Genomic DNA, 26,142 nt, shown 5'->3' on the forward strand with positions numbered 1-26,142 from the left:
CCCAGGAACTGGGCCTAAGTTGATCTCGGGGTCTCCCTCTTGCCCTTTTCCCCTGGGGAAGTCTTTGTCTCTACATCCCCCTCACAGTTATCCCCAGAGAGCCACAGGTCCCCGTCTGAGAACAACAGGCAGGTGGGTGATCAAGCTAGGACTAGAACCCAGGTGTGAAGACTCCTAGTCCAGGCCTCTCCCCTCCCCACCGCACCAGGGTGCCCCCTTCATGGCACTCACCTTCCCTCATACCTAGAGCTGAGTGACGGGGGAAGCCGGGCAGTTTGTGGCGGATGACTTATGGGATTCCTGGAGGGGTCTGGAGACACCGGGATGTATGGGGGTGTCTGTTAGCTACTTTATTTACCTAGTCTGGAAGGCCCCCACAGAGCCCATTCTGTGTCCCAGGCTTTGTTCCAGCTGGGTTAATCCAACGCGTATTTGAAATAGAGGAAGGAGCTAGTCCGGACTGACCCAGACACAGGTTCAATTGAGCAAAGTGAAAGTTCTCTCCCAGGTTAAAGGGGATCAGCCGAGGGCGGCCCAGGGGTTGGCAGCTGCGGGAGCTAGGCTGGAAGCCTGCGCCTTTAAGGAGCCAAGGGGCGGAGGGGCGGGGCAGGAAGCGGACTCCCGGGAGACGCTGCCACCGGCTAGGTCTTTTTTGGGGGGAAGGGGCGGGCCAGACCCTCTGTGGGCCCCGCCCCCTTTCCGGCGACCGGTACCCCTCCCACCTTGGGCGCCGGGGGGTGTCCGAGCGTACGGGCTCTGGGGAGCTCCCGGGTCGGCGTCCCGCCCACAAAGGCTCAAGTTTGTCGTCTTGGAGGGAGTAGCTGGGGCGGGGGCGGGTACTAATAATACACGTTCGTTCTGGCGCCGCGCTTTACAGTTTACACAGCTGTCACCTTCGTTACTCCTTAATTAATAATAAAAATAGCCGCTGTTCTGGAGGGTTACTGGATGCCAGGCCCCGTGCGGAGAGCTTTACAAGCACGGTCCCATTGAGTCTGCCCTCATAACACTGCCCCCACTCTGCAGAGCGGGAAGGCGAGGCGCGGAGGGGTGTCGTGACTTGCCCGAGGTCACTCAGCGGGTCAGTGGCTGGGGGATCGAGACGGGGGGCCGGGGAAGGCGGGGCGCGGGTGCTACCCCCGGCTCGGCCGAGAGCTGCGGGGGCGGAGCGGCGGGCGGGGCGGAAGGCGAGGGGGGGGTGCGGCGGCAGAGGATGGCCATCTTAAGTGGCCGCTGAGAGTCAAGGGCCGCTTCCCCCGGGAAGGGGGCTTCGGAGCGGCCCAGGAGGTGGGGGTCTGCGCGCGGCGGCTGCGTCTCTGGGGAGAAGTCGGGAGCCCAGGGGTTGGAGGGAACTTTCTTCTAGAAGGGCAGTGGCGGAGTGGGGGGCGCCTGATCTCGGGCTGCTGAACCCCTCAAGGCCCGGGCCTGCGGGTATGGGGGATGGTGCCAGGGAACTTGGCCGGGAGGGGGGGGAAGGGCTTTGCCTCGGCTGCGAGGGGCTGCCAGGGACGTGCGTGGGGAATCGAGGACACTGGACCTTGTCTGAGGGTTTGTGGGAGATCAGGTTTCTATGGAGGGGATTTCCCCCAGCGGGATTTGTAGGGGGCTGGACCCAGTGCAGTTTGGGGGTTCAGGTCGAAGAGGGGCCTGGATTTCACGGGAGTTGAGAGTCGGGCCGCTCGGGTAACGAGGACAGGGAAGAGGTTCCTCTTGGATCCCTCGCGGGTTTTGAGAATTCGACCCGACCCTTTGAGGCTGCAAGGGAGGTGAATGGAAAAGATTTGGGGTGGGATTAGACGTTTATGGGAATTGGGGATCATATCGTTGCGACTGTTGGAGGGGGCTAACTCCGGAGAGGGGGCCGGGATCCCAAAACGTCCAGGAGAAGGGTAGGGGGAACTTGACCTTCGTTGTTGGGGGGAGGGTCTGGATCTCCTAGGAGTGGTGATGGCGGGGCAGGATCACTGTGGGTTTGGGGCGTCCCGCGTCCTGCGGGAATGCGGGGGCCATCATCCCCACGGGGAAGAGGGTGGGGGTAGGGACGGTCGGGCCGTGGGCCGAGCGGAGGGGGAGGGGGCCGGCCGCCCGGCTCTGCGCTGTGCTCCTGCCCCTCCCCCGCCGCCTCTGAACAAACTTTTCTTTCTCTTCAAGTTGAGGCCGGCGCTGCAGGCGGCGGCAGCGGCGGCGGTGCGGCGAACGAGTCGGCCTGCCCGGCGGAGCGCGGAGCCCCCGACCCCCGGCTCGGTCCGGTCCGTGGATCCTCAGGCCCCGGCCCCGGGCCCGGCCCCAGCCTCGGCCCCGAGCGTCCCGGGGCGGATGGCGCGGGGCGGTGGGCGCGGGCGGCGCTGAGCCCTGCGCGCGCTATGGCCTCGGCGTGCGGGGCGCCGGTCCCGGGGGGTGCGGGGCCCGGGGGCGCGCTGGGCAGCCCGGCCCCCGCCTGGTACCACCGCGACCTGAGCCGCGCTGCCGCCGAGGAGCTGCTGGCCCGGGCAGGCCGCGATGGCAGCTTCCTGGTCCGAGACAGCGAGAGCGTGGCGGGAGCCTTCGCGCTCTGCGTCCTGTGAGTGGGGCTGGGGCTCCCTGCGGGCGGGGACGCGGCCCCAGGTTCCTTGCGTGTGTGCGGAGGGCCTGGGACAGTGGGACGCCAGCGCCCCCAACAGTGGGGGCTTTGGCTTTAAGCCGGGGCTGAGGAAGGATGCAGGGGGCACTTCCTTCCTGCTGTGTGTCTGGGGACACTCTCTGGGGCGTCGAGGGCAGAGTATGTGGGGTCCTGTTGGCCAGGGTGGCTGTAAGGGCGGAAAATGCAGGGAGTCTCTGGCAGACCCCCTCAGGTACCCTCAGGCAGAAGGGGTTAGGAGGGGTGAGGATGTGTGGATGTGCATTCCAGGGTTGTGTGTAGTTCTGTTTATACAGGGATGGGGTGTCTGAGCAGTAGGCATGGAGGGAGTTGGGGCCAGAGAGACCAGTGGATCTGTGAGGACGCCCAGCAGCTTCCTTAGGGGTCCTTTCTATGCCCCCAGGACTGAGGTTGGGACCTGTGGGGCTGTAGATGTCTGGGGCTGAGGGGCAGGGTGGTGTTGAGAAGGATGGGGGAGGCAAAGCTATATGGGGCCATGTCATTATTTCATAAATCAATGAGCATGCGCCTGTGCCCTGGTCCTGGGGATCCTGGCCGCCGTAGCCCTGAGCTATGGGTGCTGAACGTGGGTGAGACTTGGCAGCTCTCTGAGTGGGTCTGGTCCTGCCTCTGTAGCCATCAGCTGTGTGTGGCAGTGGTTCTGGGTAAGTTTGGTGGGTTTGGAGTCATCTCCCTGAGCTGTCTCCTGTGCCCCATTGTCTGATACTAGGTGGACTACTGTGGGCATTAGGGTCTGATTATATCCCCCTTAGCCCTGTGAACCCTCCCAAACCCCTATATTTGTGTCCCTTACACTTCTGCTCTCTTCACTTCTTTGGGGGCGCACTGGCCTGGGCCAGTAGTTCTCATTTGGGGTTGATTTTACCCCTCCCGGACATTTGGCAATGTGTGGAGACATTTTTGGTTGTCACAGCTGGGATAGTGCTACTGGCATCTAGTGGGTAAAAGCCATAGAGATGCCACTAAACATCCTGCAGTGCATAGGACAGTTCCTCACAACAAAGAACTGTGCAGTCCAAAACGTGAGTGGTGCTGGGATCGAGAAGCTCTGACCGGGGCAGTGGACCTGAAGAAGAGGGGGTCCCCTAAGTCTCAGCTCATGCTCCAAGTCTGACGCCCAGGAGAGACTAACAAGAAACTGCTTTGGCAGATAACTCTCCTAGAGTCTTGCCTCCCAACCCCCTCTGGGGCATACCCCCTAATTAGGGAGGGGAGGGAGGCAGGTGTTGGGTCAGCTGTTGAGTGGGAGGGGGACAGCTGGGCCTGTGTCTGGGGGAGGAACATTATTGTCCCAGGAGGGGAGAGTCCTGGCTCCATAGCTAGGGGAGATGGGTGGAGTGAGGGTCTGTCTGTACTGGGGGCTTCAGCTTTGCCAGCTGACTCTGGCTACTCCTTGAATCTTAAGAGCCTGGGTCTGCGGGGCGGCGGTGGGGGCGCGGGTCAGAAATGGGATAGAAGCGTGGGGGTAGGTAATCAGAAACATACTTGCTTACCTGTATACATACCCACATGTCCGTGGGTGACATTTCAGGACACACCCCTGCTCTGACAGGCACTGGCCTCTGCCCTGGCTTTAAGTCCCAGCTCTGCCTTATACTTACCCCGCGACTGGAGTCAAATTGCTTTTCCTCTTTGAGCCTGTTTCCTCTTCTGGAGAATATCTGTATCAAAATGTGAGGATTAAATGAGATCACACCTGTAGGGTGTCCTACAGACACGACTCAGTTAATGGGATGCTATTATTGTTGTAAATACAGCCCACAGAGTTGTGCCCACACAGACACCTGCCCAGAACGTTGCCCCGTCAGCAGCCGCGAGAGCTCCGGAAGGGGGCCTACCTGAGTGGAGGGGATGGACTGTGGCCAAGGTGTAGGGTCCCCTCAAGTGGGCATTTGGTCCTCTCTGGTGCCCAGCACACACATGGGCCCGGGGGGGGGGGGGCTCCCTTGAGTAAGCCTACCTGAAGTTTGGCTGCAGAAGGAGTCTTCCATCCCCATTGAGTGTGGCCCGTGCTGCCCAGGCCAGGCTCAGCTGTCACCTGCTCAGCTGTTGCTGCCATCTGTCAGCACCCTCCTCGGTTTGGGGCTCTTAGAGGCCTAGGTTTCCCATAGGGGGGCCCTCTTGGGGAATCCCAATGTCCTGGTGTCTGGGGAAGTGGGAAGAAAGCCAGGGTACCTGCATACTTCCTAACAAAACGGCCCCCGACACAGCCAACTCCAGCAGAGCCAGACACCAACGTAAACACAGACAGCAGGCGCACACGTGTGTGAGCACGTCTCCTATGTGTGCAAACAGAGGTTAACCAGGCTTCTGAGGACGCTTACTCTGGCAGGGGGCCAGAGCTGGTACCACAGCCCAGAGGGGCTGTTTAGACAGCTGTGGAGGCCACAGAAGAGCTGCCTGTTGCTTCCCGGGCCCTGTGGTGGGTGTGGAGCCTATGTAGGTCTGGGTGGAGGGGTGGCGGGGGGGAGGCCGGCCATTCCTGCTCTTGTTGGCAACACTAGCAGGAGACAAGTGGACTGGCCTCCTCATTCACCCTGTGCGGCCTGAGCAAAGGTTTTAGGAAAACCAAGCTGAGGGAGCTGAGGGCTGAGCCCGGTAGCAGGAGGAAGGCATGCCTTGGGGCTTAGACCCCAGCCAGAGGGCGACAGATTCTGACTCTTGCTTTGTCATCAGGTATCAGAAGCACGTGCATACATATCGAATTCTACCTGATGGAGAAGACTTCCTGGCCGTGCAGGTAGGAGCCTGGACCCTGAGTCCTGGCCTTGATTCCGTCCTGTGGCTTGGGATCAGTTGGCTGACGCTTTTGCCACCCTTGCTGGTTCTCAGACCTCGCAGGGCGTGCCCGTGCGCCGTTTCCAGACCCTGGGCGAGCTCATCGGCCTGTACGCCCAGCCCAGCCAGGGCCTTGTGTGTGCCCTGCTGCTGCCTGTGGAGCGGGAGCGCGAGCCAGACCCCCCTGACGACCGTGATGTCTCAGGTGCTGCCGCTGTGCCTCCCTGCCCCTTCCCAGACGCCACCTGCTGCTTCCCCTCCCGCCTCCTCAACCTGCCTTCCCCCAGAGCCCCCTGCTCCTGACCATGATGCCAGGGCCCTTTCCCCCACTTCCATGGGAGTATCTCTACTTCACTGGGGAGGGGAGGCCCACTGACTCCTGTCCACAGATGGTGAGGATGAGAAGCCCCCGCTGCCCCCGCGTTCTGGCTCCACCAGTGTTTCTGCCCCCGTGGGGCCCGGCAGCCTCCCAGCAGCCCCTGAGACTCCCACAAGTCCAGCTGCTGAGAGGTAAGAGCACAACCCCCGCCACCCCCCAACACGGAGCCGGCATTCCCTTTCCCCTCTGAGAACTGTGTCCTCATCAAAGGGGGAGGGACCTTCTAAGGCCCCACTCCACCCCCAGAGGCAGCCACCCTGATCCATGGTGTTCTGATCACTACCAGCCCCATCTCCTCCAGGGACAGGGTGGGAGTGCTGGCACAGGGTCAGCCGGTGCTTCACTGACTTCTCAACCCCTCCCTGAAGTGCTCCCAATGGGCTGAGCACTGTCTCGCACGAGTACCTGAAGGGTAGCTACGGACTGGACCTGGAGGCTGTGCGAGGCGGAGCCAGCAACCTGCCCCACCTTACCCGCACCCTTGCCACCTCATGCCGGAGGCTGCACAGGTACCTGGGCCACCCAGCCCCATGCGTGCAGCCTCTCCTCACCTGCCCCCTTGTTGCACAAATGTCCATACCTCTGATCTCTGGCCCTGAACAGGGATCCAGCTGTTGTTTCCTGACTTTTCCTCACCCGAAGCCTTGTATCCTCGCGGTGGAGGCTGAAGCCCCCCCTGCCCTGTACTTGGGGTGGGGAGGGGGCATTCTGACCAGTTGTGTCCCCTAGTGAGGTGGACAAGGTCCTGTCGGGCCTGGAGATCCTGTCCAAGGTGTTTGACCAGCAGAGCTCTCCCATGGTGACCCGCCTTTTGCAGCAGCAGGTGGGATTACGGGGAGGCCTGTGGGGAATGGGCTCGTGTCTGGGGCTGGCTGGGGGACCTCCTGCTTGCTGGCCTCATGTACAAGCTTCATCCTGGCTCTGTGCAGACTCCACCGCAGACTGGGGAGCAGGAGCTGGAGAGCCTGGTGCTGAAGCTGTCCGTGTTAAAGGACTTCCTGTCAGGCATCCAGAAGAAGGTAGCCTGACTCCTGACCTCGGACCTCACCTACCAGTCCCTGACTATTTGCACTAGCCTAATGGATCTCCACCCTGAATCTACAGTTTAGCATTGACCCCAACATCAGCCATGCCCCTCCTGGCCCCAGCTCTCCGCATGTCCCCTGACCCTGCCTGCCCTTCCCCGCTCCAGGCCCTGAAGGCCCTGCAGGACATGAGCTCCACAGCCCCGCCAGCTCCGCTGCAGCCATCCATACGTAAGGCCAAGACCATCCCCGTGCAGGCCTTTGAGGTACGGAGGGGTGTCAGGTGGGGCCTTCTGGGGCAAAGGGCCATTGGGGGTGAAGGGGGTGTCCCCTGCCCGAGGTCTTTCCAGCAGGCGCCCCTCCCTCCCACCTCATGACCCGCAGGTGAAGCTGGATGTGACTCTGGGCGACCTAACCAAGATCGGGAAGTCGCAGAAGTTCACGCTGAGCGTGGATGTGGAGGGCGGGCGGCTGGTGCTGCTGCGGAGACAGCGGGACTCGCAGGAGGACTGGACGACCTTCACACATGACCGCAGTGAGCCAGGGCCTGACCAGGGGCAGTGAGCAGGGTGGCCTTCAGGCCTCAGTGCCCGGGCCAGTGAGACCGTACTCCATTCTCTAGTCCGCCAGCTCATTAAGTCCCAGCGTGTCCAGAACAAACTGGGTGTCGTGTTTGAGAAGGAGAAGGATCGGACACAGCGCAAGGACTTCATCTTTGTCAGTGCCCGGGTGAGCAGCCTGCTGGGCTAGGCCCTGGGGGCTGCAGGGGTCCCTGTGGGGTGGGAAGAGAGGAGACACGTGATATAGGTGGGTCGTCCCTCCTGGCAGGAGTGGATCTGACAGGGCAGAGAGTATATGTATTGAGAATGGGTGGTCTGAGGGTGGAGTCAAAGGTCCATCCAGTGAGCGGTTATTGAGCACCTGTGATATGCTTGAATGGGGGACCACAGAGACATGACCCTCGCCTCGTGGGACCTGCCACCTACCAGGGACCTCCCCTAACTGGCTGTTGTCCCCCCAGAAGCGGGAGGCCTTCTGCCAGCTACTGCAACTCATGAAGAACAAGCACTCCAAGCAAGATGAGCCCGACATGATCTCTGTCTTCATAGGCACCTGGAACATGGGTCAGGCCCAGGTTGGGGCTGGGCGGGGAGAGAGGAATAGCCCCAGGTCAGGGGCCTGACCACCCCCCATCCCCTTCTCCTCCAGGAAGTGTGCCACCTCCGAAAAACGTGACATCTTGGTTCACATCGAAGGGTCTCGGGAAAACCCTGGATGAGGTCACAGTGACCATACCCCATGACATCTATGTCTTTGGGACCCAGGAGAACTCAGTGGGCGACCGCGAGTGGCTGGACCTGCTACGCGGGGGCCTCAAGGAACTCACAGATCTGGACTATCGCCCGGTGAGGGGGGGTCATCTTGTCCAGTCCCCCCTCCTCGGACACCACCCCAAACTATCCTGCTTGACCTTATGGGCGACCCTGGGGAGCACAACTTGACTGGCTTTCCCTCTGGCCCCCGGGCATATCCTTTAGGAGATCTAACGAGTCCTTCGTGCTGTGGGAACATGCTGTGTTTCTCTCTGGCCCCTCAGGAAAAAGGGGTAGCAGACCTTTCTATCCTGTGACTGACAGCACAGTCTATGGTATAGGCAGGGGTGTTGGGGGGGAATGTGGACAGTGCCCCAGCCCAGGGCAGGGGTGACCCTGAACCCTCTCCCCAGATTGCCATGCAGTCACTGTGGAACATCAAGGTAGCTGTTCTGGTCAAGCCAGAGCATGAGAACCGAATCAGCCATGTCAGTACATCCAGCGTGAAGACTGGCATCGCCAACACCCTGGGTGAGTAGGGTGGGCAGGGTCTCTCTGTCCATACCTTCTGCTTTCTCTCCAGCCCGTAGTCTCCCCTTTTTGGGTGGTCTCAGCTTTCTCATATATAGAACTTTGAACCCTGTAAAACATATTCATATTCTAAATGTCTTCTAGCACCACCAGGAAGGCAGGGCCAGGATAATTATCTCCATTACATAGATGATAAACCTCAAAAAAACCCCAAAAACACTGAGGCCCAGAGTCGCTGAGTGACCTGTCCAAGGTCACACAGCTAGTACGTGGTGGCCTTTTGGTTTGTGGCCCAGCGTTCCCTCAGCGGAGATTCTGCTCAGAATCTGCGGGTGCTTTCAGCTCCACCTTTGGGATCCCCTGTGATCTGCAGGGGCTTTATTCACACATGCGGAGACTCAGGCCACCCAGATGGATGGCGTGTGCCCTGTGTGGCCCCCTGGGAAGGGGGGATGCGTTTAGAGGCCTGCCTGCCTCATAGCATCTGGGGCGGGGCGGGGGGAGTGGGAGGACCTTCCCACCACTGCTTCGAGGGGCAGAGGGGAGAGTTGGGAGCCCTCCAAAGGTGACGCAGGCCCTCCTCTCTTGCTTGCCCTGACAGGAAACAAGGGAGCTGTGGGAGTCTCCTTCATGTTCAATGGCACCTCATTTGGCTTTGTGAATTGCCACCTCACCTCAGGAAATGAGAAAACCGCCCGGTGAGGGGTGCCTTTCCAAGTCTTTACCCTCATTCCCTCCTCCCCTGAGACCTATCCCCTCTCCCATATCCCAATCCATGACCCTCCTACATCCCTGTCCCCAGACACCGCCTTCTCTCTTGTCCCAACTCAAGACTCCTCTGCCTTGATCTTGTTCCCAGCTCTTTCCTCTGTCCCCAGGGACCCTGATCCACACCCCATCCCTGACCCCAGAGACTTCTTACCTTCCTGCCAGTCCCTGGCCCCTGACCCTGGGCCTCCCACCCCACCCCCTAGGCGGAACCAGAACTACCTGGACATCCTGCGGCTGCTCTCGCTGGGCGATCGGCAGCTCAGTGCCTTTGACATCTCTCTGCGTTTCACTCACCTCTTCTGGTTTGGGGACCTCAACTACCGCCTGGACATGGATATCCAGGTGCAAACAGGGCTGCTGGGTGGCTGCGAGGGAAGCTGGGCTGGGGGCCAGTTGGGCTCCCACCTCTGGCTCTGGCTCAACAGGGAGTGGCCAGCCCTTGTGTCTTCACTGCAGGAGATCCTGAACTACATCAGCAGGAAGGAGTTTGAGCCCCTGCTCAGGGTGGACCAGCTTAATTTGGAACGCGAGAAGCACAAGGTCTTCCTTCGGTTCAGTGAGTGTGGGCCTGGCAGGTCTCCGAGGGCTGGGGCCTCTATGATATGCCTGGGTGTTCAGGGCCCTGAGCCCTGCTTGTTCCTTGCCTTCCCTAGGTGAGGAAGAGATCTCCTTCCCGCCCACTTACCGCTACGAGCGGGGCTCCCGGGACACGTATGCCTGGCATAAGCAGAAGCCAACTGGGGTGAGCGAGGGGAATGGGCAGGGGGGCCTTGGGAGATTCCTTTGGGCTGCAGTGAATCAAGAGTGCCTGTCTGGTCAAGGTCTGGGCAGTTACTACTCCAGCTTTGGTGGCCCCTCTCAGGCCTTAGGGGTGGGTGATCCTGGGTGTTGTGAGGACCCAAGAAGGGAGATGGGTGCCGGGGCCTGGGGTGGTGGGAGTGTAGGGCCTCATCAGCTCTGCAGCTCTGCAGTGGGGCTCATGCTGAGCAACCCTGGCTGTTGGCCCTGACCATGCTGACATCGCCTGCCCCAGGTCCGGACCAATGTGCCTTCGTGGTGTGACCGGATTCTTTGGAAGTCCTACCCTGAGACCCACATCATCTGCAATTCCTATGGTCAGAGTCTCCTGGACAGGGTGATGGGCAGTCCTGGGTGGCCACAGGCCGATTCTGCCCTAGCTTTGGGAACTGGGAGCTGAGAGGAAAGAGCTTGCCCCTGAGCTCCCATTCCTATCCCAGGTTGCACGGATGACATCGTCACCAGCGACCACTCCCCCGTGTTTGGGACATTTGAGGTTGGAGTAACCTCTCAGTTCATCTCCAAGAAAGGTGACTGTTCTGGATGTGCTTGTGGGTGGGTGGGCACAGGGGGTGGCCTGGGATGTGTATAGGTTTGACTATATCTGTGTGTGTGTGTGTGTGTTTGGGTGTGGACATGTATGTGCAAAACTGTTTCTGAATATGTACTGTGTGAGGCTGTCTGTGTGCCCGGGGCACCGTGAAAGGTGCGTGCCCGTGCGTGTGTGCCTATCTGTGAATATAAAAGCACACGGATACCTGTATTTGTCTGGAGCCGTGTGGATACCCCTGAGTGTGCCTGGTAGTGTGGAGGGTTGTTGGCAGGCAGTCCCTGCAGGGGTTCTGGTCCCCCAACCCCCTTCCTAGGTGGTCTCTCATCCTTGAGTTATCTGTTTGCCTGGTCCAGGGCCTGGGCTTTGCGGTCTCCCCATTGGTTGCTTGGGATTAGGGAGGCCCCTCCTGGCCATCCCTCCTCCTCTGCCAGGGCCCCTGATTTCCTGTCCCAGGGCTCAGTGTCTGTCCTGTTCCTCCTGCCACCCTTGCAGCCGTCCTGACCGCCTTCCTCCCTTTGCCCCTCAGGGCTCTCAAAGACTTCGGACCAGGCCTACATTGAGTTTGAGAGCATCGAGGCCATTGTGAAGACAGCCAGCCGCACCAAGTTCTTCATTGAGTTCTATTCCACCTGCCTGGAAGGTCAGAGGCGGGCCCGGGGCTGGGTGTGGCCAAGAGGACTGCGGAGCCCGAGGTGCCCAGAGCGGTCGGCCCCCAGGATAGGGGGAAGGGAAGCCAGGAGGTGGCACTCAGGTGGGTATCCCCTCCCTCTCCCCAGAGTACAAGAAGAGCTTCGAAAATGATGCCCAGAGCAGTGACAACATCAACTTCCTCAAGGTGCAGTGGTCTTCACGCCAGCTACCCACGGTGAGGCTTTTGGCAGGGCCTGGGCCTATAGGTGAGGGCACAGGGAGAGGTGTGGCAGAGCACATGTGGTTTGTGCATGCGCGAGTGTGCCTGTGCCTGTGCATAGTGGGGCTGGGCATGAGTAAGGGTGAGGGCACCCTGCTTAGTTGGGGGGTGTGGGACCAAGTTGCAGGTTCATTCATCCGTTCATAAATACTTTTCGAGCCCTTGCTAAATGTCAGGTCCTGTGTTGGCCATTGAGGATGTAGAAGATGAATGACAATGCTGTTAAATGTTATGAGAGACCCATGCGGGGCTGTGTCTTCTACATTAAGGCTTGGGATCTCTCCTTAAGTGGGAGTGAGCATGGACCAGTCTGAGGGTAGGGGTGAGTGGTGTCAGGGGCAGGAGGGGGTGCTTGGGGCTTTGTTCTTCACTGGGCCTCTCTGGTTCCCAGCTCAAGCCAATTCTGGCTGATATCGAGTACCTTCAGGACCAGCACCTCCTGCTCACGGTCAAGTCCATGGATGGCTACGAATCCTATGGTGAGGGCGCGGAGGGGTGCCAAAAGGCATGGACAGCCAAGCAGAGCTCTAGAAAGGTTTGGCAATCTGCTGGTCTGCCCCATCTTCCCTTCAGGGGAGTGTGTGGTGGCACTCAAGTCCATGATTGGCAGCACGGCCCAGCAGTTCCTGACCTTCCTGTCCCACCGCGGCGAGGAGACAGGCAACATCCGTGGTTCCATGAAGGTGCGGGTGCCCACAGAGCGCCTGGGCACCCGTGAGCGACTCTACGGTGGGGGCTCCTTTGGGAGGGATATGGGGCATAAGATGGGGTGGTGTGGGCACGTCTAGGAGGGGTGGACCGGGGTGGAGAGAGGGCTTGTTAGAATCTCTGAAATATTTGGAAATTATGCAGCCATGACTGGAAGTGGGCCTGCATTGAGGAGTAGCTGGAAAAGGCCTGGTAGGCCCAGTGGGTATCTGTGGTCCAGAACCCCAGGTCCCCTCTGAGTCTTCTTTTTCTTCCAGAGTGGATCAGCATTGATAAGGATGAGGCAGGAGCAAAGAGCAAAGTCCCTTCTGTGTCTCGAGGCAGCCAGGATCCCAGGTGAGCTGGGACTGTGCTGGGGGTCCCATGAAGGGGTGCCTGGGGGCTTTGGGTCAGCCTCTACCTCATCTCACCCCTGTACACCCCTGGCAGGTCAGGGAACCGCAAACCAGCCCCTGCAGAGGCCTCCTACCCACTGTCCAAGTTATTCGAAGAACCAGAAAAACCACCACCAACTGGGAGGCCCCCAGCCCCACCTCGATCTGCCCCCCGGGAGGAGCCCTTGACCTCCAGGTGAGAGAAGGAAGCTGTTATACCCCCCACTTCATCTATTGCTGTGCTTGGCTCTCAGGGCCAGCCTGGGGACCATTTGCTGCTTGAGTAATCTCAAGCCCCATGGCTGGGGGTGCCGGGGCTCTATACCTATGGGCACTCTGGCCATAGCCAGACCTCCCTGAGGCGTGGCTCTGAGTCCACGGGAGCACAGTCATTCTTTCCTCCCGATTCTGCCATAAAAAATAGAATTAGAAGTTATTTTCTGCAACAGTTCCCTCCATGTAAACAGATTTAGTTTGAGCTTTCTGTTTGGCCTCAGCATGGGATTTCCTCTGGTGCATTCTATGGAACACTGTCCTACAAGATGCCCCATTGGAAACGTGTTTGTGGTCAAATGAGTTTGGGAAATGGTTCTGGCTAGATTCTTTTCTTACACAGTCCCAGTGCACATTAGTATTCGCAAAAGCTCTGAGCATCTGAACAGGAAGGAAACCCTTTTTCAACTCTGTTGAATATAGTTTCCCAAACTTAATGGGCCAGGAAACTTCTTTTCCACACAGTAACTATTAATACCCTGGGGAACTAGTGTTCTGTGGCTCATACTCGGGGAAAGTGAGGCTTACTTTCTAATTATATCCAAGTGTCGCTTGAACTTAAATAAAAGCTCCTAGCTGCGGTTTGGTGCTTTTTCACTCACCTTCACCTATTATCAGTCACCTTGGTTTTATCTTCAGGCTTGAGTAAAACTAACCTGAATCCCTGGGTGAGACTTCTCAGTAGATTGGCCTCAGATGCCTCCAGAGGCTTTCACAAGATCTGGCTGGTCATTCACATTAAGGTCTTTATTGCCCTGCCTTCTGGCACCTGTTTTCCCTGATTTAAGCTCAGGTTTCACAAAGTCACGAAAGAAAGATCTGAGAATCTTAGCAAGTCAGGCAAGGAAGTTCAGGGATTATCTATTCAGCGATCGTGTCTCCTGGATTTTAGAGGTGAAGACAGCAAGGGCCAGCGAGGGAAAGTAATGTGCTCAAGGTCACATGCAGTTGTAGGACCGGGGGCCCACCGTCCTGACTCCCCAGTCCAGTTCTCCTTCCACTGCACCCATTGCCTTCTCTTTGGTATCTGGGTCCTGACTTCATTATCCTGCTCCCAAACCCAGGTTGAAGGCAGAGGGGGCTCCAGAGCCGGAAGGGGTGGCAGCCCCCCCACCCAAGAACAGCTTCAATAACCCTGCCTACTACGTCCTTGAAGGGGTCCCCCACCAGCTGCTGCCCCCGGAGCCACCCTCGCCTGCCAGGGCCCCTGTCCCGCCGGCCACCAAGAACAAAGTGGCCATCACAGTGCCTGCTCCACAGCTTGGGCGCCACCGGCCCCCCCGTGTGGGAGAGGGGAGCTCATCAGATGAGGAGTCTGGGGGCACACTGCCCCCTCCAGACTTTCCACCCCCACCACTGCCAGACTCGGCCATTTTCCTGCCCCCCAGCCTGGATCCTCTGCCAGGGCCAGTGGTCCGGGGCCGCAGCGGGGGTGAGGCCCGTGGCCCACCACCTCCCAAGGCCCATCCAAGACCCCCGCTGCCCCCAGGCCCCTCACCTACCAGCACTTTCCTGGGGGAGGTAGCCAGTGGGGACGACCGCTCCTGCTCCGTGCTGCAGATGGCCAAGACGCTGAGTGAGGTGGACTATGCCCCTGCTGGGCCTGGCCGCTCGGTACTTCTGCCAGGCCCCCTGGAGCTGCAGCCGCCCCGGGGACTGCCCTCGGACTATGGCCGGCCTCTCAGCTTCCCTCCGCCTCGCATCCGAGAGAGCATCCAGGAGGACCTGGCAGAGGAGGTGTGTGGACCAAGGGTGGCTATCTGTGTGTACCTGAGGTGTGTGCTTGCCCATGGACAGTGGTATCCTTTTACTTCACCATTCAACACTCAGTGGTGTCCCTTCTGCCCTGAGCTGGGCACTGGGGAGTTGGGGGGGACACCTGAATCGGCCCCAGTTCTTGCCTCTTCCCCTAAAGCATGTAGTAGAATGTGGCTGTCTGCGGGTGCTTTTCTGTGCGGGTACCTCCAGTGCTCCCCCTGACACGCCCTATTCCTTCAGGCTCCGTGCCCGCAGGGCGGGCGGGCCAGCGGGCTGGGCGAGGCGGGCATGGGCGCCTGGCTGCGGGCCATCGGTTTGGAGCGCTATGAGGAGGGCCTGGTGCACAATGGCTGGGACGACCTGGAGTTTCTCAGGTGGGGGCGGGGCTGGAGGCGGATGGGGTGGGGCTGGCCCCGGGGGCGGAGCTACGGGCCCTCGAGACCACTTCGCCAATCTCCCAGCCTCTCTTACCCCTACAGCGACATCACCGAGGAGGACCTGGAGGAGGCTGGGGTGCAGGACCCGGCTCACAAGCGCCTCCTTTTGGACACCCTGCAGCTCAGCAAGTGATAGCGGTGGCACTGCGAAGCTGCGAACTCGGCACCCCTACCCCTCCACTAAGGCCCAGCCATAGCTCCGAAGTTGAAAAGTTATGAGGGGTGGGGCAGTACCTCTCTGGCTATTTATTGGGGATCTGCGTTCCCCACTGCCCAATCGTTTGGAATGCCCTAATTAGGACATCCTGCCCCTCACCTGCCCCAGGGCTTCAGAGGTCAGTTGCCGTGATTACCAAGGACTTCGGTTGTTCTGGTGCTGACCTCCTTTTCTGGAACCCTACTCCCAGCCCCAGGGGTGCCCGTAGGGTCGTCCATTTGGCTACGCCTGGGTCCCCACTTTAACCGCTGTTTCTGCTGCCTTCCACCTGGCCTGAACCACAGGGGGAGGGGCTCAGCTAGGACCTCTCCCAGCCCCCACTATGGGGGTGTCCGTCCGGAAATGAAGGAATAGCCCAAGGACCGGGCTGGGGTTTATTTAAGGCTTTCTGCGTGGGTTTAGGGAGGGCGGGCACTTTTAATGTTATTGGGGCTGGTGGGGGTGGGGAGAAGGATCTGGGCCATAAAGTGCTAGTTTGCTTAGTTCTCACTGTCACCTGGTCTATACCACCTTGGGTTGCGGATGTGGGGCTGCAGTGGGTACCTTGCTGGTTGCAAGCGGGTCGGGTTCTTGCAGGCAGCCTATCCCCATCCTGGGTACTCAGAAGGGTTGCCAGCGTGATGTCTTCAATAAATTAAGTTTTATTTGGATTGAGCAAAACTCACCTCAATAAATTACAAGTTTTTCAAAGGAAAAGAACAACAACAACCCTCCCCCCCAAAATAATAATCAGGAAAGAGGAGAAACCCCTCTGTCCCGATGCCCTGGCCAGCCCCACTGCTCTGAACAGGCCTAACCTCTGTGCCAGACCGGCTGGGAATGGGAGGGGATAAATTGGCAGTGCGACCCTTCAGGCGGCTTATTATCCCAAGGAGGACCAGTACTGGTGGACCCGAGGTTCTGGGGCAGCAGGCTGGTCGCTAAGGTGAGGAGTGACCCAGCCAGCTGCAGAGCCAGGGGAGGGAGCCAGGCTGTTACTGTACTTGAGGACCCTCACGTTCCAGCACAGTTATTTGATCCGGGTTCCAACCAAAGAAAGCCAAGCTGGAAGGGGGGAGGTCCCAGTGAAAAGTACCCCGCTCTGCTGGGAGGAGCAGGTGAGGACGAGAGGTCCTGACTTGGTCTCCAAAGCTGGGGAGGGCACACCTAGGGGTCAGACACGGTAGGGGGTGGGGACAGATGGGCACTTCCAGGCGGGCGCCCAAATGGGGAGGGGCTCTGTCACGTCCTGGAGGGGCAGGGGCGTCTCTGGGGGCAGGCCCGGAGCCTCCAGAGTCCGGTGGCTAGAAGAGATTGGTCTTCAGGGCCGGGCCAGGCTTCCGGTGGAAGGAGGACAGAACCCCGGAGAAGGGCCCGGGCCCGGGTTCCGCCGGCTGCCAGGCTTTAAGCAGCTCCGCCGCGCCCGCGCCCGGCCCGCCGCCCCCGCCGCCCGCCACGCCCGCCCACAATGGGCCCTTGAGCGGCTGTGGCCCGGGGCCAGGGCCGGGCCCGGAGCCCAGGGCGGCAGGCAGCGGGCTGGGGCTCAGACGCGGGCTGGCCAGGCCGGGGGCGGGCGGCGGCGGCAGCGACGCGGTGCTGTCGGGCGTGGGGCTGCACGTGGATTCCTTGGAGTCGTCGTCCTCGGACGAGCAGCGCGCCTCGCCCTTTTTGGCTCCCGCCGCGCCCGCCGCACCCTTGGCGCTGGCCGCACGCTCCTGTTTGCGGAACTTGGCCCGGCGGTTCTGGAACCAGACCTGCGGGCACAGGGGCCGGTCAGGCCGAGGCCGCAAGACGCGGGTGAGCCCTCAGTCGGGAAGGGCCGGATCAGGATTATCACCAGCTTTCTGAGCGTCGGCCCCCCGGCCCTCCACCACTAGGCTCGTAGCCCTCCTTGCTTCTCTGCTCATCTCCTCGCCTCCACTTGCCCCTTCCTCCAGGTCTTCCCCTTGGGAACTGCTCACCCGCGGACCCCGCTGCCTCCAGTGTTCTTGGTCTCCTGGAGGGGACTCCGCCTTCGCTCCCTCATCACCCAAAGCCCTGCCCCCGATTCCTTCCTACAAGAAGCTCCAGGAATTTCCACCTGGAGTGTCTCACGGCGGTGGAGAACGGGTTCGGGCACTAGAGGAAACCTTCTGTTCAGGGTCTCCAGTGAAGGCGGACCAGCTGAACATCTGTACTTGGATTTGTAAGAGAGACAACAGAGTCCATCTGGGCGGGCCCTCCTGAGCCCTGAGCCGGCCCAGAGCCCTGGGTTTCGGACTCAGAGAATTCACAGCAGCAGAGCTGGGGAGGGGACATGGAGGCGCTCGCTGGCTTTCCCGGATTCGTCTGCCTGGCTCCCACTCTACCCACTCGGCCTCCTTCCAGAATTCCCAGGCATCCCTCTACATGCCTGGCCCTACTAAGGAGACCCAGGGGGAAATCGTGGGGCTGAAGAACTCAGTTCTCCCGAGGGCCTCAGGTCTGCCAAGTCTTGGCCCCGTTGCCTCCCCAGGTTGCCCATCCTCTCCTGCCCAACCACCCCCAGACTGCGCCCTGGCCCCTAGCCCCAGCTTTTTGCCTCCAAGCTGCACCTGCCTGCCACCCAACTGAGGCCCCTCTGTCCCGCGGCCCCCAGGTATCGGGCACTAATCTCCCACCCTCCTCCACGCGCACACTCCTGCACACACACGCAAACACGCACCTGCACGCGAGCCTCAGTGAGGTCGATCTTGAGCGCCAGTTCCTCGCGTGTGTAAATGTCGGGGTAGTGAGTCTCTGCGAAGACGCGCTCCAGCTCCTTGAGCTGTGCGCTGGTGAACGTGGTGCGGATGCGCCGCTGCTTGCGCTTCTCGTGCAGGCCCGACGGCTCCGGGAAGAACTTGTAGGGCACTAGGGGTGTGTGCAGGAGGGGGGAGCGACGAGGGTGGAGGCGTGAGGGGCCGAGCTCAGCCCGCTGTGTCCTGCCCCTGAGATCGCTCGCGGTCCCCCGCCCCTGACCCAGCCCCTCGGCTTCCTTCGCTCAGTCTCTAACTGAGCGTCTTCCCTGTCGCTCAGTGGGAGCCGGCAGGAGTGAAGGCGGACAGGGCGCAGGGAGATCTGGGGCCCAAGAGCAGCAGCGAGGGAATCAGGATCTGATCCTCAGGTCAAGACCTGTCCCCGGTCCTCCCCGTGTTCCCTCACCTCCCTCCAGTCCACCTGCGCCTGCAACCTCTGCTTTGGCGTGCTTCTACCTTGGTCAACCTGCCCGCTTGGTTTCAGGCCCTGCTCTGTCCACCCTAGCCTTGGTTGCCAAGTCTCATCATCATCATGAGTCTTCCCAGTAACCAGTTCTGGCCCCCGCCTGGGCGACTGAGACTCCCTGGCCTGGGTCCACTGTGAGCCCTGCCATGTACTTTCTGCCATGTAGGGACTTAGCCCCCTCGACCTTGCCATCTCTCTCCTCCCAGGCCTCATTTCCTCAGCCCCATCTCACAACCCATTCTCTTCCAGGTGTCCTCTCCTCTTCCTCATCTTTCTCCATCCACATCTCTCTTCAGCTTTCCCTCCTGGACCATTCTTTTCTTTGTGCCCATTGAAAAGGGTCCTTATTTTCCCCCACCCAGGTTCCTATACCATGTCTTTGCCCTTCTTCTTCCTTCCAGGCACCTCTCTCTTGACCCGACTCCCCCACAGCCAGCCCCACTGCTCTCCCTCATTCTCTTCCCATCCTTGTCTCTTTTACCCCATCCCAGTCCCCGCTGCCCTACAGTGTTTCTGACAATATCTCCTCATCCCTGTCTCCAACCCCTGCTTAAGTCTCCATATTCTTCAGGGGTCCCCAATATCCTTCATCTTTGTCCTACATCCCTAGTTCTCTATCTCCCCCTAATCCTTGTCTGCAACACTCCATTCCTAGCCCCATCTTCCTCATCTCTTGCTAATCTTCCTTGGTCCCCATGTCCCGTAATTCCTGTCCCCATCACATAGTTATTATCTCCATCTCCCCAACCCTGGGTCCCCATTTCTTCCAGGGCCCCCAGTCTTCCCATCTTTGCTCACACCTCTCTATACCTGTTCTCATTTCTCCATCTCTGTGGGGCCCATATCCCCATTTCCTGACCCTGTCTCCCCAATCCACATCCTCATCTGGCCCAGAGTACCCAATCTCCCCATCGCCTTTCCAGTTTTTGGCTCCACCTTGCTGGTTTTCATTTCTCCAAATCCAGGTCCCCATCTCACCATCCCTTCCCACTCCCTAGGCCCCAATATTCTATTTGGGTCCCAGTGGTCTTCCCAGGAAAGAAGATGATAAGGAGATTGGGTGGGGCAGCCTGGACTCTAACCGGAGAGATGGAGATGGCTGGTGAGGCTCCATGAGGTTGAGGGTTCAGATTGGGACTTAGATCAAGAGGCTTGGAGGTACTGGGAGACTGCTTCTGGGTTCTGTAGGACTCTAGCTGGGAGAGGGGAATGAAAGTGGCTTAATGACCTGGACACTCTTTTCGTCCAGTAAGGGAGGAGGTTTCAGTGGTGCAAGAGGGTCTGGGCACAGGCAGGATGGGTCCAAAACTGGGCAGGAGGGGCTTGATGGTTCTGGGGCTCTAGGAAGGTTTCCATCTGGGCAGCTCAGCAGCTGCAGGAGCCCTTGTTGGGGTCAGACATGAAGTGGGGTGGGGATAAGGATGGAGATCTGATTGGACTGAGCCGGGAGCATCTTCCAAGGATACGGAGATGGAGAGATTTGGTGGTCAGTCTTTGCAGGTGGGGAAGGGAGGACCTGGTGAGGGGCCTGGGGCTGGGCCAGGGATCTATTTCCCTGACCCGAAGAGCACGAGAAGGGGAAAGATGAGAGGGTGGGGCTCAACTCTGCCTACGGGAGGCCCGTCTTACAGGGAGGCTGGGGATCCCTCGGGTGTTGGAGGGCAAGGATGGTGGCGGCTGTGGGGGACAGTCGCAATCACTTGCCAAATAGGGCAGGGGCTGGGGTTTCCGCAGGATTTGGAGGGAGGGTTGGGCCAGGGCTGGGCTCACCTGCCGAGTAAGGCGCTGGCTGGTGGTCGCGTAGAGCGCCGAGCGCGCAGTTGGAGGAGCCGAGCGCGGGGCAGGGCGGACCAGCCGCGGGGAAGGCGGGTCGCAGGGGGCTGTATTGGAAGCCGCCGGGCTGGCTGCAGGCGCCGAAGTCGCCGTAGGCGGACGCCTCCATGGCGGCCACGCACGAGTCGTACGAATTGAGGTAGGAGTAGTCCATCGGCCCGGGGGTCGGGGTCGGGGGCCGGGCCGGGCCGGGTCGGGGTCGGGGTCCCCGGCCGGGTGGGGGTCGGGTTGAGGGTTCGAGCGCCTGGCGCCGAGGACCCGAGGCCGGCTCTGAGCGCCCGTGAGTCCGCCCGCCCCGTCGTGGCCGCCCTCCGCCCGGGTGCAATGCAAGTGCCGCCCGGCCAGACCCGCGCGCCTTTTAACGCTCAGGACCCCGCGGAGGGGGCGGAGCGGGCAAGCTCCGCGGGGCGGGGCCTGGACAGCCCAGGCCCCACCCCCAGCTACCCCAGACCCCCACTCCAAAGGGTCCCCGCCGCCCTCCTTGGGCTCCCGAGGTGCAGGGCGGGGCAGTGTGGGGCCCCATCCTTACAGTCCTCATCCCGCCCCAATCCCGATCAGACCTTCGCTCTCTACGCACAGTGCCAGGCTGGAGGGTCCCAACCCGTTTCCTTGGCCTCCCCACCTGCGGCCCCGCAGAAGGGAGGGGAGACAGGCCTCGCGGCGCTCCGGTGAAGAAGTTAATTCAATTCGTCCTGATAACCGAGTTATTCTGATCCAGCCCCTCGGCCCCGCCCCCAGCGAGGTCCTATCCCACCGGGGACCACGGAGGCGGTCCAGGAGGGGGATGGAGACACGGACGAGGAAGAGACGGAGCCTGGGATGGGGACGTGGATGAAGAGAGGACACGGGGGGAGAAAGGGACAGAAACAGTGATGGAGAAAGAGACAAGAGAGATACAGGTACACAGATGGAGACAAGGATGAGACATGGACGCGAGAGAGACTGGAGACAGGGGCAAGTGGGCCCACAGCGATAGAGATGTAGACAAAGCTGAAGCTCGTGCAAGAGAAAGGCAGGGATGGAGATGGGGACAAGGCAGAGACAGAGGAGACAAGGATAAGAGGGGGACCGAGAGAGAGAGTGAGGCAGGCATGGAGACAGAGAAGGCCCCGGGGTGATACATAGATGGAAACAAGGACTGAGACGGAGATCAGGAGAGAGATGAGACAAAACAGGGCAGGGACAGGGAGACACACATACACAGAGGGGCGGTCTCAGAGAGACAAGGACAGGGACAGATAGAGGAGGAACAGAGCTGAGAGAAAGAGCCTTCGGAGAGCTGAGACCCACAGCGGGAGTGCCCAAGGGCCGGTAGGATTGTGGTGGAGGCCAGGCCAGGCTGCCGAGGGGGAGGGTCGCTGCAGCCCAGACCCCTCTATCCTGACTTGGCCACACAACCCTGCCCTGTACCTTCAGGGCCCGGCCTGCCTCTCCCCTCCCCCAGTTCCCCAGCCCACCACCACCCAGTGTGACCCTTTGGTCCCCAGCACCCTTGGCACAGAGTGTGTGTATGTGATGAATGTCAGGATCAGGAGATCAGGAGTAACCGGGTGACCTCCACACTCTCTCTCAGCCTCCCCATCCCCCCTCCTCCTTTTCTTCACCAGGTAAACTACCTAGACTCAGTCTGCAACTGGCCACAGACCTGACCCTCAGCAGATTCAGCCTCGGGCCTTCACACTGTGGGAAAACCAACACAGGATCCTTTCTAGAACAGAAGAGAGAAGCTTTCTGCCCCTGCAGCTCACCTGAGGTGGATTGGACAGCTTTCCCACCCAGCCCCCAGCCTCCTCCACCCAAATCTTGGTAGGTCCCACAGATACGAGAGTGAAGACCCAGAGAAAACCCGTGCAGGATGAGAGAAGGTCCCTGGGAATACCTTTCCCCAATTCCCCACTGTGGGGAACATGCCCATCCTCAGGTCATCCACTTCAAGGGCCACCAGCTCTTTGCTTTACACAAGGATCACCTGTCCCCAAATTCTGTACCTACTCTATGCCAGGGGGGGTTCTTTGAAGTGTTGTCTCTAATTACGTTTTAGGGATAAGCTTCTAAAGCTGACAGCAAAACTGCTTCAAAAGTTCTCCCCACGGGTGTGTGAAGTGTACCTCTCGCCTCTGACACATCCTCTGCAGGGAGCCCAAAAAGGGATCTCAGAATTGAGAACTCAGAAGTGCTCTCCTTAGAGCTATTATGGCTCTCCATTGCCCTGGGGGTCAAATCCAAGCCCTCATTCTGCTCACAATGTCCTCTAGCACCAGTGCTCCAGCCTGACTCCCCCTTACCTTGGCTTTCTTTGAAGCCCTCACACATTGATTGATCTTGTAGTTTAAAGCTGTCCTTTCTGGCTGGAATGTTCATTCCACTCCCCACCCCACTCCACTGCCCCCTACTTCCCTCAAACCCCCAAACCTGGACGACTCTTGTTTATCCATCTGGTCTTGAAGTGGACATGACTGCTTCCTGGAAGCCTTCCCCGACGCCCCTAGACCCTGTTGAATGTCCCATAGTAGCTCCCTCTCTTTTGGTGACTCATGTCCCCAATATTTGCAATAAAATGCAAGGTCTCAGGACAGAACTGTTACTTCCCGGCCCTACCACAGTGTCTAGCACATCATTCTGCACATCACAGGTCTTCCCATATCTGCTTGTTGGGCTAATGAAGCTAAGCTGTGTGTTGGGGAATCCCTGCCCTCATTTCTGGGGATGGAATCCCCAACCCCTGAGTCCCATTCCCCACTCTCTGGAAAGGGATCATCCTCTCTTCTTCATTCCCTCATTCCCCAGGGACAGGAAACTTCCTTCCTCTGAGCCAACCTTTGGGCTGGAAGAAAGTCCTCCCTCATCGGAGGAATTTGCAGGGGGCCTTATCCCTTCCCCAGTGACAAAACTGAAGGAAAGGAGCAACTGAAGCTCACAGGCAGGGTAAAGCAGAGATATGAGGGGAGGCAAAGAGGCCCTGGTTCCAGTTGTCTCCAAGACCATGATCCATCCCTGTCATTTCTACGGTTTGGTCATTGAACCAATAAATTCCCCTCTCTGTCTAAACTACTTTAAGTTTGGGCTTCTGACACTTGCAGCCAAAATCTCTGACCAATATAATCTGTGAATGCTTGACACCTTTACAGGTAATCAAATTATGGTAGTGGTGATTAGAAATTTTATTTTAACACGCATGTTACGGGGTTAGCAGGGCAGGAGCTCACCTTCCCATGGCTCAGGTTCCTTTCTCTGCAGGCAGCCATTTGCATCTGCTGATTGGCATAGAAACAGACACAGCTCAAAAAAATGCTTTGAACCCTGTCCACTACTGGGTTCAGGTCTTCCAGGTGGTAGAAGTGGGGGGACTTTGGAGGGTAGGCTGCATGGTGCGTGCAAATGAGTGTGTGTGTGTGAGTGTGTGTGTGTGAGAGAGAGAGAGAGAGAGAGAGATGGGGGCAGGAGAGAGGGCTCCCTGAGAACTCACCATAAAAGAAGAAGGAAACAGGGAGAGTGGGCTGCCTCTGCAAGGACCTCACATTCAAGAGGCCAGTGGATGAGATCTCTTGTGGGGAGCTCATCCCAACTGAAACTCCCTCCCACAAGTGCGTGCACTCTTGGAGAACAAAAGATGCTCTAGCACAAAACACTGATGCAGCAATATTGCTGTGACACCCCCTTGCTGAGCACAATGTCTTCACTTCCACGAGTGATGACAGATTCTGGAGACTGGTTGCTGGGTTTCAACTCTGCCACGTACAAACTTATGACTTAGACTAAGTCACTCAGCCTCTCTATACCTCAGTTTTCTCACCTGTAAACTGGTTTATCTTAATGATTAGATGAATTAAAATACATAAAGTGTTTGAATAGTACCTGGCACATAGTAAGCACTAAATTAATGTTTGGTTTTTTTTTTAATATATTGCTGCTGCTGCCGCCAGCACCATCACTCACACATACCCCTTCCTCCCTCTCACCAACTGACTGAGCCCTGTGTGACTCACAGACCCAGACCACACTCTGGTCAGGCTTCTCTGATTTGTTACACCTGATACCTGGATATAGAACCTGGACATAAACCCCTATGTTTGCACCACAGCATCACCTCTACCCTCAAAGATTTCAGAGGATATCAAGGCCTAGCAGAATTACCCAGCCTGACCTCTTAATTTTAGCAGATGAAGAGGCTGGGGCCCAAGGAGTGGTCCTGTAGAAAGAGTGAACTAAAAACAGTGGAAGTGTGTCAGAGTGGGAGGATTCCGCCCCCCCCGCCCCCCGACAGAGGGAGCAGAATACAAAAAGGAACCTGGGGAGGGACTTTTTTCTTCTGCTCTGACACTAACTTACTCTGTGAGCCTAGACAGTGGAAACACCATGAGAATGAATGAGGAAGGACCCATGTTTTGGAGAACTTTTTCTGCCTATGGTCACTTGGAGAATGGTAGCCTGGGAATTCCCAAGTACCACTACCTTATTCCCACTTCTACAAGTAGTCTCTGACCTTAGCCTCCCCTCAGAACTCTGAGCAAGGCTTACCTACGCTCAGAAAGTGGCCACCATGCTGATTTATTAAGCCAGTGCACTCCTTGTCAGCCCTTCTCTGCTATGGGGAAGAGCACGGAGTAGTGGTTACTCCTTACCATGGAAACTCATCTTCTCACCCTCTGAAGCAATGTCCTCAGTGTCATCATTGTCTAACCATGACTGGAAGCTAACTGTGATCAGACATCCATGTCTAACTTCTAATAAGGAAGGGAGTGGAAAGTTAGTGCATTGTCAGGTCCTGCTTGAGGACCTTTGAACTCCTCTCCCCTCCCCCCCCCATTTATCTACCAACTCCACAAGCATCCTTCTTCCAAATCCCTATTCTCTTCTGCCATGACTCTGTGCTCCAGGGAGAGTTGGAGGCAAACACATTAACTGTATGTCCTCCCAACCTGTCTATCAGAACTTACAGTCTCTTGTTCATTTCTCTGTTATGGGGACAACCTTTTGACCATTCTTTTCTTTCTATTGGTACCTTAGGCTACCCAGTATACTACCAATTTCTATTTTTGTTTTCAGCTTTTAGCATTAGGCCTTTCCAGGGACCCAAATGCTCAACCATCAAGGATCTCTGAAGAATGAGGGAAGATGTTAATCCAGTTCTAGAAATCTTTTTTGAGTGTCTGATCTAATAGAACTTCATGAGGCACTAGACACATGGGAATAAATTAATCCTATATGCTTTCTTTAAGGATCTCCTAGTCTGGGCACGCCTGGGTGGCTCAGTTGGTTAAGTGATACTTTAGGCTCAGGTCATGATCCCAGGGTTCTGGGATTGAGTCCCACATCCGACTCCTTGCTCAGTGGGGCGCCTGCTTCTCCCTCTGCCTATTCTGTCTGCTCTGCCTGCAGCTCCCCCTGCTGTGCTCTCTCTCTCTGACAAATAAATAAAATCTTTAAAAAACAAAAACAAAAGAATCTCCTAGTCTGATGGGCACATGGGTATTTGTCTATGGGGGATGTTATCCTTAGAATGTTTCAGTTGTCTGGACAAGAGAATGGCACACAGATGGTGAGGTGAGTTGACTCTTCTTTTAAAAAGGGAAGAAGAAAAAAAGGTTTGATCCGAACAACCACGCCATACACTGACAAGCTTATCCAAGTTTTTATGCGTGGGA

The 26,142-nt window shown here is 58.4% G+C and overlaps 3 protein-coding genes across 5 annotated transcripts in view; 1 reads left to right on the plus strand and 2 right to left on the minus strand.

The window, feature by feature from the left end:
• The first annotated feature begins 774 nt into the window (after nucleotides 1-774).
• Nucleotides 775-16,113, plus strand: INPPL1 (inositol polyphosphate phosphatase like 1). Of its 3 annotated transcripts, none has more exons than XM_073879637.1 (29): nucleotides 775-1,081; nucleotides 2,152-2,560; nucleotides 5,315-5,378; nucleotides 5,471-5,621; nucleotides 5,806-5,926; nucleotides 6,164-6,304; nucleotides 6,525-6,618; nucleotides 6,725-6,814; nucleotides 6,988-7,086; nucleotides 7,205-7,355; nucleotides 7,443-7,549; nucleotides 7,842-7,944; nucleotides 8,030-8,226; nucleotides 8,547-8,664; nucleotides 9,266-9,362; nucleotides 9,639-9,777; nucleotides 9,892-9,991; nucleotides 10,089-10,177; nucleotides 10,469-10,550; nucleotides 10,674-10,763; nucleotides 11,313-11,426; nucleotides 11,563-11,651; nucleotides 12,088-12,175; nucleotides 12,270-12,425; nucleotides 12,662-12,740; nucleotides 12,834-12,974; nucleotides 14,116-14,788; nucleotides 15,050-15,183; nucleotides 15,289-16,113. In XM_073879637.1, the coding sequence occupies exons 2-29, from the start codon at nucleotides 2,364-2,366 to the stop codon at nucleotides 15,377-15,379; spliced, it is 3,795 nt and encodes a 1,264-aa protein (XP_073735738.1). In that variant the 5' UTR covers nucleotides 775-1,081; nucleotides 2,152-2,363; the 3' UTR covers nucleotides 15,380-16,113. The 3 variants fall into 3 exon arrangements, with proteins under 3 accessions (XP_073735738.1, XP_025750104.2, XP_073735736.1); XM_025894319.2 differs by lacking the exon at nucleotides 775-1,081 and adding an exon at nucleotides 1,193-1,287; XM_073879635.1 differs by lacking the exon at nucleotides 775-1,081 and adding an exon at nucleotides 1,545-1,766.
• A 43-nt stretch (nucleotides 16,114-16,156) lies between these two features.
• PHOX2A (paired like homeobox 2A) lies at nucleotides 16,157-20,744 on the minus strand. The gene is made up of 3 exons (XM_025894320.2): nucleotides 20,435-20,744; nucleotides 18,126-18,313; nucleotides 16,157-17,196 (listed from the first exon to the last, which is right to left on the minus strand). The coding sequence occupies exons 1-3, from the start codon at nucleotides 20,649-20,651 to the stop codon at nucleotides 16,747-16,749; spliced, it is 855 nt and encodes a 284-aa protein (XP_025750105.1). The 5' UTR covers nucleotides 20,652-20,744; the 3' UTR covers nucleotides 16,157-16,746.
• Nucleotides 20,745-23,485: 2,741 nt separating this feature from the next.
• The window catches only part of CLPB (ClpB family mitochondrial disaggregase), a 173,870-nt gene continuing 171,213 nt past the window's right edge, over nucleotides 23,486-26,142 (minus strand). The window contains exon 18 of the mRNA XM_073879641.1: nucleotides 23,486-23,751. The gene's annotated coding sequence lies outside the window, so the exon portion shown is untranslated. The remainder of the gene's footprint in view (nucleotides 23,752-26,142) is intronic.

The sequence above is a fragment of the Callorhinus ursinus genome, unplaced genomic scaffold (genome assembly GCF_003265705.2).
Source record: "Callorhinus ursinus isolate GAN/ISIS: 27379988/994484 unplaced genomic scaffold, GSC_fseal_2.0 scaffold35, whole genome shotgun sequence".
Classification (NCBI taxonomy): Eukaryota; Metazoa; Chordata; class Mammalia; order Carnivora; family Otariidae; genus Callorhinus; species Callorhinus ursinus.